This window comes from Cucurbita moschata, unplaced genomic scaffold (genome assembly GCF_002738365.1).
Source record: "Cucurbita moschata cultivar Rifu unplaced genomic scaffold, Cmos_1.0 Cmo_Scf00004, whole genome shotgun sequence".
Taxonomy (NCBI): Eukaryota; Viridiplantae; Streptophyta; class Magnoliopsida; order Cucurbitales; family Cucurbitaceae; genus Cucurbita; species Cucurbita moschata.
This window is the reverse complement of record NW_019268520.1, coordinates 3,490,245-3,501,950: the sequence shown is the minus strand read 5'-3', so window position 1 is coordinate 3,501,950 and position 11,706 is coordinate 3,490,245. Positions and strand designations below refer to the sequence as shown.

Below are 11,706 nucleotides of genomic sequence, written 5' to 3'. Positions count from 1 at the left end.
TTTTTTTTTTTTTTTTTTTAAAAAAACAGATAAATATTATTTGAATCTTAAATTGCATTTTGGTCCTTTTAACTTTCCTAATTTGCTATTTTAGTCCCTATACTTTAATTAAATAACAAACTAATTCTCCTCTTCAATAAATTTAAAGCATTTAATAAATTTCTAAAATTTTTAAATTTATATCTAATATGGTTTCTTTTTACCCTATTTAATAATTTCAAATTAAACAAATTTACACAAAAATAAATATTTAAAAAATAAATTTTCAAATTTTCAAAACTTTACGAAAATATTTATAAATTTAAACGGCATAATAAATAAATTCCTAAACTTAATTTTTAAAATTATGAATAAAAAAATTAAATAGTTATCATCTTAAGAATTTTTTAAAAACTTAAATGAACACGAAAATTATAGTTTTTCAATAATAATTTATTAAATATAAAATTAAAATTTTAAAACTTTAAAAATTTAAAAATTTAAAACTTTTAAATCTATTGTTTAATCTCTTAAAAAAAATTAATAATTACAAAGATATAGCCCTGACATGGTAGGGGCTTGATGATATCTATAATTGTGAAAGTTGCCCGAATTTGAAAAAGTTTGGGGCGGTTATGTGAATTGAAGAAAGTTGGTGGGTGGTTTTGTGATTAAAGAAAGTGTGTGTGGACCCGGGAAATAAACGAGACTTTGAATGTCAATTTCTTTTTGAAATTATGGGAGAGGCGATGCTAACGTGCGCCCAAGTTGTCTTCTTGACACCGTGGCAAAACGCTGTCGTTTAAATGTAGTTGGTATTCTCTCAAATTTTGTCCATGTTTTTGTTTGTTTTTTCAAAATGGGCCATTATTTGGGCCATATAATCCAATTTAAAAGCCCAAGCCCAAGCCCAAGCCCAATTTGAAACCCGTAATCACCGTTTTGGTTTGCCCTCAAGCCCTAATCCATTTGCTATCCCTCAGGGCTCAGACGCATCTCTTTTTCTCTTCCACCAGTACCCAACAATGGAAGCTTCGATTCTCCGGTCTCCATCTCAACAACTATGCTGCTTTGATTTCTTCTCCGTCGAGTAATCCAGGTATCGTCATCTTCGTTGACGTCATCTTGATCATTTTTCGCCATTTCTCTATGGTTCACTGTATGTTATGTTTAGATTGAACGTCCTCTTTCCATAGATTCGTATTATTCTGTTTCTGGAATGTCGCGTATTCTTCTTCTTCTTGAAGCATGCATTGAACCGCATTTTGTTTTGCGGAATTTGATTGTCTAAGGTTCTCGTACTCCTCTCTATGTAAGTGGAATGAAATTCGATGCGAACTCATTCAGAATCTCTGATCGAGGTTGGAATAACTATGATTTGGATGCTTTTCGGATTCGAGATGTGCAAATCTTCGTTTTCAGGACAAATTGAAAATGAATAAAATAAATCACGTTGTGAAATTTTTTAGAGTAAATGTAGACTAAATGGAATGAGTGATCGACATCAATGACTAGCAAGTCTCATCCGTGATCTTTCTTGCAATCACATTTTTCTCCCTGTTTTCATCACTGTTGTCTTCAAAGTCCATTTTGATGTCTACTTTCTGTTAGTTTCTGCAAGCATATTCAAACACCACAAGTGGAATAGAATTGATTAGTCTTGCTATTATCTTTATCCTTGTGCAGAACAAAAAAATAAAGAGAGTTGAAAAGTCGAAGTCAATCTTCTGAAATGATGATGGAAGCAAGAACAAGCAAAAGCTTACAACAGAGGCAAGCCATTTAAGATGTGTAAGCAATCATCTTATTGTCAAAAGTACACAATAACTTCTGCTTTACTGCGCATCTTTAGTTGAATGAGAACAAGAAGGTGGGTTTAAACACTACATATGATCATAATCTTACAAATTCATTCTATTTTAGGTTTGAGCTTTCGACTTTGTTTGTATTAGGTATAAAGCCCTATCGTGATCATCACTTGACACTTGACATGACTTCGAATATGTCTATTAGTATATCAATACAAGCATGAATTTAAACCAAATAAGTTAGACGACATTGAAAATATTGAACTTGAGTTAGAAAAGTAGTATAAGGCTCTTTTTTTTTATATATGTTTTGGAGATCAAAATTTTGAATGTCGTACAGAACTTTTTATGTCCCACTAGATGATTTCATATTCCACATTTCTAAGAGAAGTCAGAATTACATTTTTAGCACCTAGTTAGGCATGGTCGATGCTTCAAGAGGTTGCATTCTCAACCATATAGTTGATAATGACAAGTCAACTTTCTTGTCCCAAAATTAATTAAGGGTACTTTTGGAATTCATCTGTTTTTTTGTATGAAGATCGTACAAGTAGTTAGTAGAAAGAAACAAAAACAAGTCCGGTGAATTACGAAGTAATTTCTTATGTTTCAATGATACTAGCTTTTTCAAACAAATTAAATGCTAATAACGATGGAAAAATTGCAATTTATAAAAAAATGATTATATATATATATATATTNAATTAAGAAACACTATAGGTTTTTTTTTTTTTTTTTTTTTTTTTTTTTTTTTTTTTTTTTTTTGTCTAACACTAATTTATTTCTAAAATTTTGAATTAATGGCTTAAATATTAAAAAGATATTTTTGAGTAATTTATCCCTAAAAGATACAATCCCCATGGCTATTTAATATTAAAATATAAATTTATTGATTTATTTAAGAAATTAAAAAGGTTATCCATAGAGACATTCAAAAGAGAATTCAAAGTCAACATTGTAACCAAAAAAGTCAAAGAGGCGTTTTTTTGTTCATATTTGGAGCCCACAACTTCACAGCATACAATTTATTTTCCTACCAAGTACTTATCAAATCAATCCTCTTTTCAAAATAAAAAATAAATAAATAAATAAAACTGTTCTTTTTAATTCTATAATCGTGAAGATTTAATTAAAATTATGTCCATATAAATAAAGTCAATATTTTATATAGAATTCAATTCGATTACGAAAATACAAGTCATTAAAGAAAATTAACAAAATTAAGTCCAATTCATTATTAAAGGAACATGTGAACAACCTATTTAAATAAATAAATTATTAAAATCATGTATGAACCTAAAATAAATAAAAAAATTTAAAAATCAAGACGTTTGTGAAATTTCATAAAGTTTAGGAAGGATACGAAGAAATTCTCTTAGAGACTCGTAATTTGGCTCATACTTAAATAATACTAAACATATAATGTGATCTTTTATCTTTTAAGTAATTATAGTTTGGTCATTCAATATTTAAAAATAATAATAAAAATAATAAAATTATTGTTTTATTAACGTATGCGTCCATCGTCACTTGGACATGTTATCTGAAGAAAATAAAAAATTTTTAATGAGTCGTGACGACGAATTTCAAACAGTAAATTAATAAATATTGTCATCTTTCCATAAAAGGACCTAAAGATTAGGTGTAAATATATATATATATATATTTTTTGTTTGAAAATATTTAATTTATATAAATTTGCATTATTTTTTAAAAATTGATTTTGTTTTATTATGCTCATGTTTAATTAAAGTTAATTATTATTTAATTTGATATCCTTGTTTGTTGTGTGAATGGTCAGATTAAGCCAATGGACAAGGCTGTTCATACAATCATATATGTTTGTTTTTTTCCTCTTCTTTTTATTATTTTTTTAAATGGTAAAATTATATAATATCCCTAACTTTAAACTAATTATTCTAAAATTTTAAAATTTTAATTTTATTTTTAATCTCACAAATAATTTATTACTTTAAAAATTATTATCCATTTCTTCGAGTATATGCTTTCTAACCGATTTCTAAAAAATAAAAAATAAATGTGTTTTGCTTTGAACAATTTTATGTTGATTGAGTTTCCCGAGAATTTTCTTAAAAATTATGCGAGTAAAGACAAACTCGTGTTGGTCTATGGGGATAGCCTCCACTCTTAGAATCAAAGAGTAAATAACATAACCATGCAGTAGAAAAATCGGAGCCATAAGATGTTGAATCCGGATTAATCTCGAGCGTGAAACTTTACCAGTAAAGTTCAAAATCTAGAACAAAATTAGGGTTTTAAAACAAGTAAAAAAAAATCGACCCAACTGTGTATATATATATATATATATATATATTAATTATTATTATTATTATTATTATTGTCTTTTATCATGAAGTTCAAACATAATTCCGTCGATAAAAATATCAATATTTATTTAAATATCGAAAGTACGATTAAAGACGTGTCATAATATAATATTATTTTAGGATAATTATATATTTTTCTATTAAGGTTGAAATGATTTTAAAAATTCCCATGACGTATTATAATTGACTCATTTATTTAATTTTCATGGTGTCATGCAATTTTGATTTACACGACTCTACAAGTCAACGGTTGTTACGTCAACGGATTGATAATTTCCGTTCTAAAAAAAATATTAAAATAATTCCACAAGTCTCGTCATATGTGCCCAACGCATCAATGAGTCAAGGTTTTAATAATAATAAATTACCACATTTTATGCAAATTAATAATTAACGTGAATAATTATTTTAATATCCTAAAGTTTTATTCATTAAATTGTAAACTTCCTCTTCCTTTATTAAAAAAAATTAAATAATAAAATCATAAAATAAACTTTATAATAATGAAAACCCTAAAATTTTCGAAATGAATCCATTTAAATTTAAATATTTCGTTTTAAAATTAGAAATAAGAGTGTTCATATGGCTCGATAATCTGACCAAATAACGGTATATAATCTAAACTATAAAAGTTGGTTGGGTTAGATTTGGGTTCGGTTTAATTTTTTGAAGAAAAAAAAAAATAGTTCGATTTTATGGTTGACTTTTTTTTATCAGGTCAACCCAATCAACCGGTAAATAAGGTTATAACTCAATCGAACTCAACCTTATCCTAATTTTAAAAAAGTTAAAAATAATTAACGTTTGTAATCCAGTTAGTGATGAGTTGTAACTTTTAAATATTTGATATTTTAAATTTTACGAGATTTTAGTTATTAATGTAACATGTATTGTGGATAAGTATGATTTTTTTTAATAATTAAAAAAAAAAAAAAACAATCCGACAGTCATAGCTCAAGCCCACTACTAGCATATATTGTCCGCTTTTACCCGTTATATATAGTCGTTATCTTCACAGTTTTAAAACGCGTCTACTAGGGAGAAGTTTTCACCTTTTTACAAGAAATGTTTCGTTCCCCTCTCCAATCGATTTGAGATCTCACACCACATCGACAACCTAACCCAAATCAAACCTGAAAATAGAGGGTTGGATTGGAAACTTTACTCGAATTACCAACTCAACCAACCCTAATCAAGCACGTCTACAAAGTACGATTTTTTTAATAATAAAAAAAAAACAACCCGTCTGTAACAACTTAAGCCCACTACTAGCATATATTGTCTGCTTTAGCCTATTCCACATCTTTACCAGAAATGTTTCGTTCCATCTCCAATGGGAGATCTCACACCGACAACCCAACCCAAATCCAACCTGAAAATAGAGAGTTGAGTTGCTAACTCGACTCGAATTACCAACTCAACCCACTCAGAATTTCGAGTCGATCTAGAAGATTTTTCGATGCAGTATTAATTAATATCGTGTAAAACTTCTATATTAGAATGAAATATTTATAAAATTTGTAATATTACTTTATCTTAAATGAATTATATAAAATTTGTAACACATTTATTTTTACCTATTTGAATTTTATTTACATTAAATTATTTAAAAAACTTTATGCTATATTCCATGTTTGTTTATTCTCTAATTGGCAGTTTGGTATGAAAATTATTCACAAATTAAAATATATTTTTGGCAAACCTAATTTCCAGACTATTTTGGTCTATTTTGGTAACTTCAAAATAATTTATAAATTAAATTAAAGCTGTATTTATCTTATTATAAATTAATAATTATATGTTAAGTTGTATTTGTATTATTATAAATTAATAATTATATGTTAAGTTGTATTTATGTGATTATAAATTAATAATTATATGTTAATATTTCAAAATAAATAGGAGAGCGGGCAGCCTGACCGGGTGGGACCAAGAATTTATTTCCATTCACATGGACATAAATGCCCTCTCCCATTTCAAATTTTTTTAAAAATAATTTAAAAAACAATAAATATATATATTTTTTTAGACGAATAAACTCAATTAAATCAATAAAATATCTATTTATTTATTTATTTTCAAAATTTCCATGAACATTTAAATTTTTTAATATAAATTTTGAAAAATTATATTTAAAATTTTTAAAAATTTATTTTAAAGAGCCGTTAGAAAATAAATAATTATAAAATTAAGATAGGTACATATAATTATATTATAAGTAATTTTTTTTAGAAAGTAAATAATTATAAAATTATAATAAAGATAGGTAGATATAATTATTTTATAAGTAATTTTTTTAAATTAATAATAAATTAAAGTTGGTAATACAGATCGATTTCAATTCAACTTAAATAAGTCGAGATAAAATTTCTTGAATTATTAAAATTTTTAAATATCATTCTAAATTATTAATAAAATATAATAAATAATTATTTTAATTACAAAAAATGATGTTAATTATTGAACTAAATTAATCGAAATAAAAAAATGACAGATATCTTGTTGACTCAATTATATTCTAATAAAAATTAAAAGTATTTTGTCGACTCAATTATATTTTAATAAAAAAAATTACAGATATCTTATCGACTCAGTTATATGCTAATAAAAAATTACAGATATCTTGTCGACTCACTTGTATGCTAATAAAAAAATTACAGATATCTTTCGACTCAGTTATATTCTAATAAAAAAAAATTACAAATATCTTGTCGACTCAGTTATATTCTAATAAAAAAAAATTACAAATATCTTGTTGATAAGTTATATTATAATAAAAAAAATTACAGATATCTTATCAATTCAGTTATATTCGAATAAAAAAATTACAGATATTATCGACTCACTTATATTGTAATAAAAAAATTACAGATATCTTGTGGACTCAGTTGTATTCTAATAAAAAAATTACAGATATATGTCGACTCAGTTATATTCTAATAAAAAAAATTACAGATATCTTGTCGACTCAGTTGTATTATAATAAAAAAATTACAAATATCTTGTCGACATAATTGTATTCTAATAAAAAAATTACAGATATTTTGTGGACTCAGTTATATTCTAATGGAAATAATTACAGATATCTGTCGACTCAGTTATATTCTAATTAAAGAAATTATAGATACCCGTGTCGACTCAGTTATATTATAATAAAAAAATTACAGTTATCTTATCCACTCATATTATAATAAAAAAATTACTGATATCTTATCAACTCAGATATATTTTTATTAAGTTATAACAGTGACCTTCTAACAATATCGGTAGCGATTAGGATATATAATAAATTTGTAGGTTTTTTTTAATGGAATTAATTAGAGTACTTAAACATGAGCTGTGATTATAATTTTCAAACCAAAAAAGAAAAAATTCTAATAAAAATATAATTATTTGAGTTTAAAAAACAGCAAAATTTGAAAATTTTCAGTAGCAATTGACTTCAAAAAATTGGTGTGAACGAAAATTCTAGCTGGGTTCCAAAGAAAAGGAAATTAAATAATTGCAAATTGTAGAAAATTCAAAAAAAAAAAAAAAAAAATCGAAATCAAAATCAATGGATGATGCGATCCTTCACTTTGAAACTTGCAGATCTTTACTCCCTCTTCTTCTTTAAATACGGCGTCTCCATTTCGATTTTATGGAGAAATCAGAGCTTCTGTGATTTTTGTTCATTTCTTGTTGTTGTTGTTGTTCTTCTTCGTTGCGATTTCTTGTTCAGTTTTTTAGGTTTTCGCCATTGATGGGAACTGAAGCTCCGCCAAGAACATGGAATGCTGACGGCAACGACGATGTTTGTTTCTCTTTCTCTTTGTTTTTCAATTGATGATTGGATCGAATCGAAACTCGTTGAGGATTTTGTTCTGTTTTAGTTTGGGGAAATTTCGTAGTTAGGAATTTGTTCTACTGAATCTAAATCGTTGATTTGATAGTTTGTTATATGCGCGAAGTTCATGATTCTGTAATTCATTTGTGAACAATCTGTTCTTCTTCCATTTGAATTCCATTTTTTAACTATACTCTGATTGATTCTTATGGATTCGAACTTTTAACTACGGTGTTTTAATCGATTGAGTCAGTTTCATGTTGGTGTATTCATTTATTATTATTTTTTTTTCTTTTTGTGCATTTCGTTGTTGGGTTCTGGGAACGTGATCATTTTCTTGGTTTTGTTCATGTTCTATTGCACAACTTGAACAAAGTAGGTTGGGTTCCATGTTAGGAGATTATTTTAGGGTGAAAATGGTTTGTAATTTGGAACAAAAAGGAAAAATAGATTCATGTGGATTCTTCCTAGAAAGTGTTTAAGCTTACTTTGGTTGGAATGCACCCAAGAACATGAGAATATGATCCATTGGTTGATAGGAGAATGAAACATTTTTGTATAAAGGCATGTAAACCTCTCTCTAATCAACACTTTTGAAAAACATGGAGGGAAAGTTCGAAAGTAAAACCCGAAAAGGATAATATCTATTAGTGGTGAGCTTGAGTTAGACTGTTACAAATGGTATTAGAGCCGGAGACTGAGTAGTGTGGCAGCGAGGATGCTAGGCCCAAAAAGGGTAGATTGTTAGATCTCACATGATTGGAGAGAGAAATGAAAACATTTATTATAAGAGTGTGGAAACCTCTCTCTAGTAGATGCGTTTTAAAAACTTTGAGCAGAAGCTCGAAAGTAAAAGTCCAAAGAGGACAATATCGGCTAGCAATGGAAGCTTCGTTAGGTTCAAAATCACCTTTAAATCCGCTTTGAATTGCTTAAAAGTCGAGGTTCTTTCTACACATACAAATCATTCAGAAACATGAAGTTGTGCCCCCACTTTCTTTTGTCCTGTTGGGAACAGCAACAGCTCTGGTTTCTATTTCATTTTTCTCCCCTGTTTTTATGTAGACAGTATTTTAAGAGAGAGATTGGACCAACAGCCAAATTGTATGAAATCTAGATGTGAGAAAACTGGCCACTTGTGGACTTCGACTTTGATGGATGGTGTCACGTTGTGGCCATTTTGTCCACATATTTGAATTGCAATAAAGGGATGAGTTATCGATATTGACCTTAAAGACTTTGCTAAACCGCCTGTCGGTCCAATTCTCGAGCGATGTGTAACAGCTCAAGTCTATCACTAGTAGATATTGTCCCTCTTTAACTCGTTACGTATCACTAGAGAGAAGTTTCCACACATTTATAAGAAATGTTTAGCTTGCCAAATTTGGATCATAAAACACTCAAAAAGAACCTTTTTGATACCCATTTCAAAAGTACGTGAAGATCAAAAAGTAACCCATATTATAGTTTAATCATTACTTTAATGTACCTCGATCCTTAAGATTATAATAATATTACTTTTTGATTGCTTGCTCTTATTTATGCCTGCCATTGAGATGTTTTTGCCTTTTTGTTGATTGATAGGGAGTCGAAAAGACGAAGGAACAAAAGAAAATAGATGAGTGGCTTCCAATTACTTCGTCAAGGAATGCAAAATGGTGGTATTCTACCTTCCACAATGTCACCGCCATGGTTGGTGCTGGTGTCCTTAGTCTTCCATATGCTATGTCAAACCTTGGATGGTAATGAGCTCGGTTTTCGAAAACAAGTTCATATCAATTTGAACACTGATCGACATCGATCTAACCAATTTGAACCTGCAGGGGTCCTGGTGTGGCTGTGTTGGTATTGTCATGGATCGTCACTTTATACACATTATGGCAAATGGTGGAGATGCATGAAATGGTTCCCGGGAAGAGATTTGATAGGTACCATGAGCTTGGTCAACATGCATTTGGTGAGAAATTAGGCCTTTACATAGTGGTGCCTCAGCAATTGATTGTTGAAGTTGGTACCAACATAGTTTATATGGTCACCGGCGGTCATTCACTGAAAAAGTTCCACGACATCGTGTGCCCGAGCTGCAAGAATATCAAATTAACTTACTTTATCATGATCTTCGCCTCGATTCATTTCGTAATCTCCCACCTCCCCAACTTCAACTCCATCTCAGGCGTCTCGTTGGCTGCAGCTGTTATGTCCTTGACGTATGATATGCTGACTGCTTGCTATATGTGAAAGCTATACAAGATATATAGCAGAAACTGACCTTGAATTGTTGATTGATTTGCAGATATTCAACGATTGCTTGGACAACTTCTGTTGCTAAGGGTGTTCAACCAGATGTGCAGTATGGATACAAAGCTACCACTACATCAGGGACAGTTTTTAACTTTTTGAATGCTCTTGGAGATGTGGCTTTTGCATATGCAGGCCACAACGTCGTGCTGGAAATCCAAGCAACAATCCCGTCTACACCGGAGAAGCCCTCGAAAAAAGCCATGTGGAAAGGAGTCGTCGTCGCATATATAATCGTCGCTCTGTGCTACTTCCCTGTTGCTTTGATCGGATACTGGACGTTCGGAAATACTGTCAAAGACAACATTCTGCTATCGCTAGAGAAACCTGCATGGCTTATTGCCATGGCTAACATGTTTGTTGTCATCCATGTTATAGGAAGTTACCAGGTAAACTTCTCAAACGATGTCAAAATCTTATTATCTTCTACAATCTGTATGAACGGATCGAAGGGATAGTTGCACGAAGAATCAAACGAAACATAATTGTTCATATGACTGCAGATATATGCAATGCCAGTGTTCGACATGATAGAAACTTTATTGGTGAAGAAACTACATTTCACGCCTAGTTTTATGCTTCGATTCGTTGCTCGTAACGTTTATGTCGGTAAGCAACCAATGTACTCATTATTCAACTTATAACTCGCTCAATTTGAATAGAGCTACTACTGATCGTTTTATCCTTGCAGGACTTACAATGTTCATAGGAATTACCTTCCCTTTCTTCGGTGGGCTACTCGGATTCTTTGGAGGATTCGCCTTTGCCCCTACAACATTTTTTGTAAGCTACAGCTTCTAACTCAATATCTCAGTCCAAGAACATGAAAAACAAAACCACCTAAAGAATTTTTCATGAAGCTACACAATACTTGCCTGCTGATCCTTCTCATTTCATTTTGCCTTCTCAGCTTCCCTGTGTCATATGGCTTGTCATATACAAACCCAAAAAGTTTGGCTTATCTTGGTGGACTAACTGGGTAAAGTTCTTCTTAGACACTGCTTTCATTTGATCAGATTCTTCACACAAATCCTTTCAAATTCAAGTAAACCTAACATTCTCCGTTCATGTTCGGTTTCAGATATGCATCGTACTCGGAGTGCTTCTTACAGTAATATCACCCATTGGAGGACTAAGGAATATCATACTTCAAGCCAAGAACTACCATTTCTACTCATAAATTACCCATCAACCGATACAGAATGAAGCAGATGATAATAGTGTCTAGAAGTATGTTTGTAGAGTGATAAAGTGTCACTTTTAGCTGAAGATTAGAGAGAATCTTAGCATTCAAACTATCTTGGCGAGGGATTTACACCGTCAATTCTTTGACTCTTCATACACAATCGCAATATAAAAGCTTTGCTTCTATTTACTTGCATTCATTTCCCTCTTGTTTATCAGACACAAAGTAACAAACAGGCATGAGAACCCTCCATCTTGTCAC

The 11,706-nt window shown here is 29.9% G+C and overlaps 1 protein-coding gene and 1 long non-coding RNA gene across 2 annotated transcripts; both read left to right on the top strand.

The window, feature by feature from the left end:
- Positions 1–852: 852 nt before the first annotated feature.
- LOC111442003 lies at positions 853–1,927 on the top strand. The gene is made up of 2 exons (XR_002710257.1): positions 853–1,078; positions 1,666–1,927. It is a non-coding gene; the product is annotated as an uncharacterized LOC111442003 (long non-coding RNA).
- A 5,775-nt stretch (positions 1,928–7,702) lies between these two features.
- LOC111441986 (lysine histidine transporter 1-like) lies at positions 7,703–11,648 on the top strand. Its single transcript, XM_023079223.1, has 8 exons — positions 7,703–7,928; positions 9,546–9,703; positions 9,785–10,168; positions 10,255–10,648; positions 10,763–10,868; positions 10,951–11,042; positions 11,170–11,238; positions 11,341–11,648. The coding sequence occupies exons 1-8, from the start codon at positions 7,878–7,880 to the stop codon at positions 11,437–11,439; spliced, it is 1,353 nt and encodes a 450-aa protein (XP_022934991.1). The 5' UTR covers positions 7,703–7,877; the 3' UTR covers positions 11,440–11,648.
- Positions 11,649–11,706: the final 58 nt, after the last annotated feature.

Bases quoted from the DNA above. Each gene is read 5' to 3' on its own strand.
- LOC111441986 (XM_023079223.1), top strand. From the start codon at position 7,878: ATGGGAACTGAAGCTCCGCCAAGAACATGGAATGCTGACGGCAACGAC. The intron at 10,869-10,950 runs GTAAGCAACCAA...TTATCCTTGCAG, and splicing joins TGCTCGTAACGTTTATGTCG to GACTTACAATGTTCATAGGA. The intron at 11,239-11,340 runs GTAAAGTTCTTC...GTTCGGTTTCAG, and splicing joins TATCTTGGTGGACTAACTGG to ATATGCATCGTACTCGGAGT.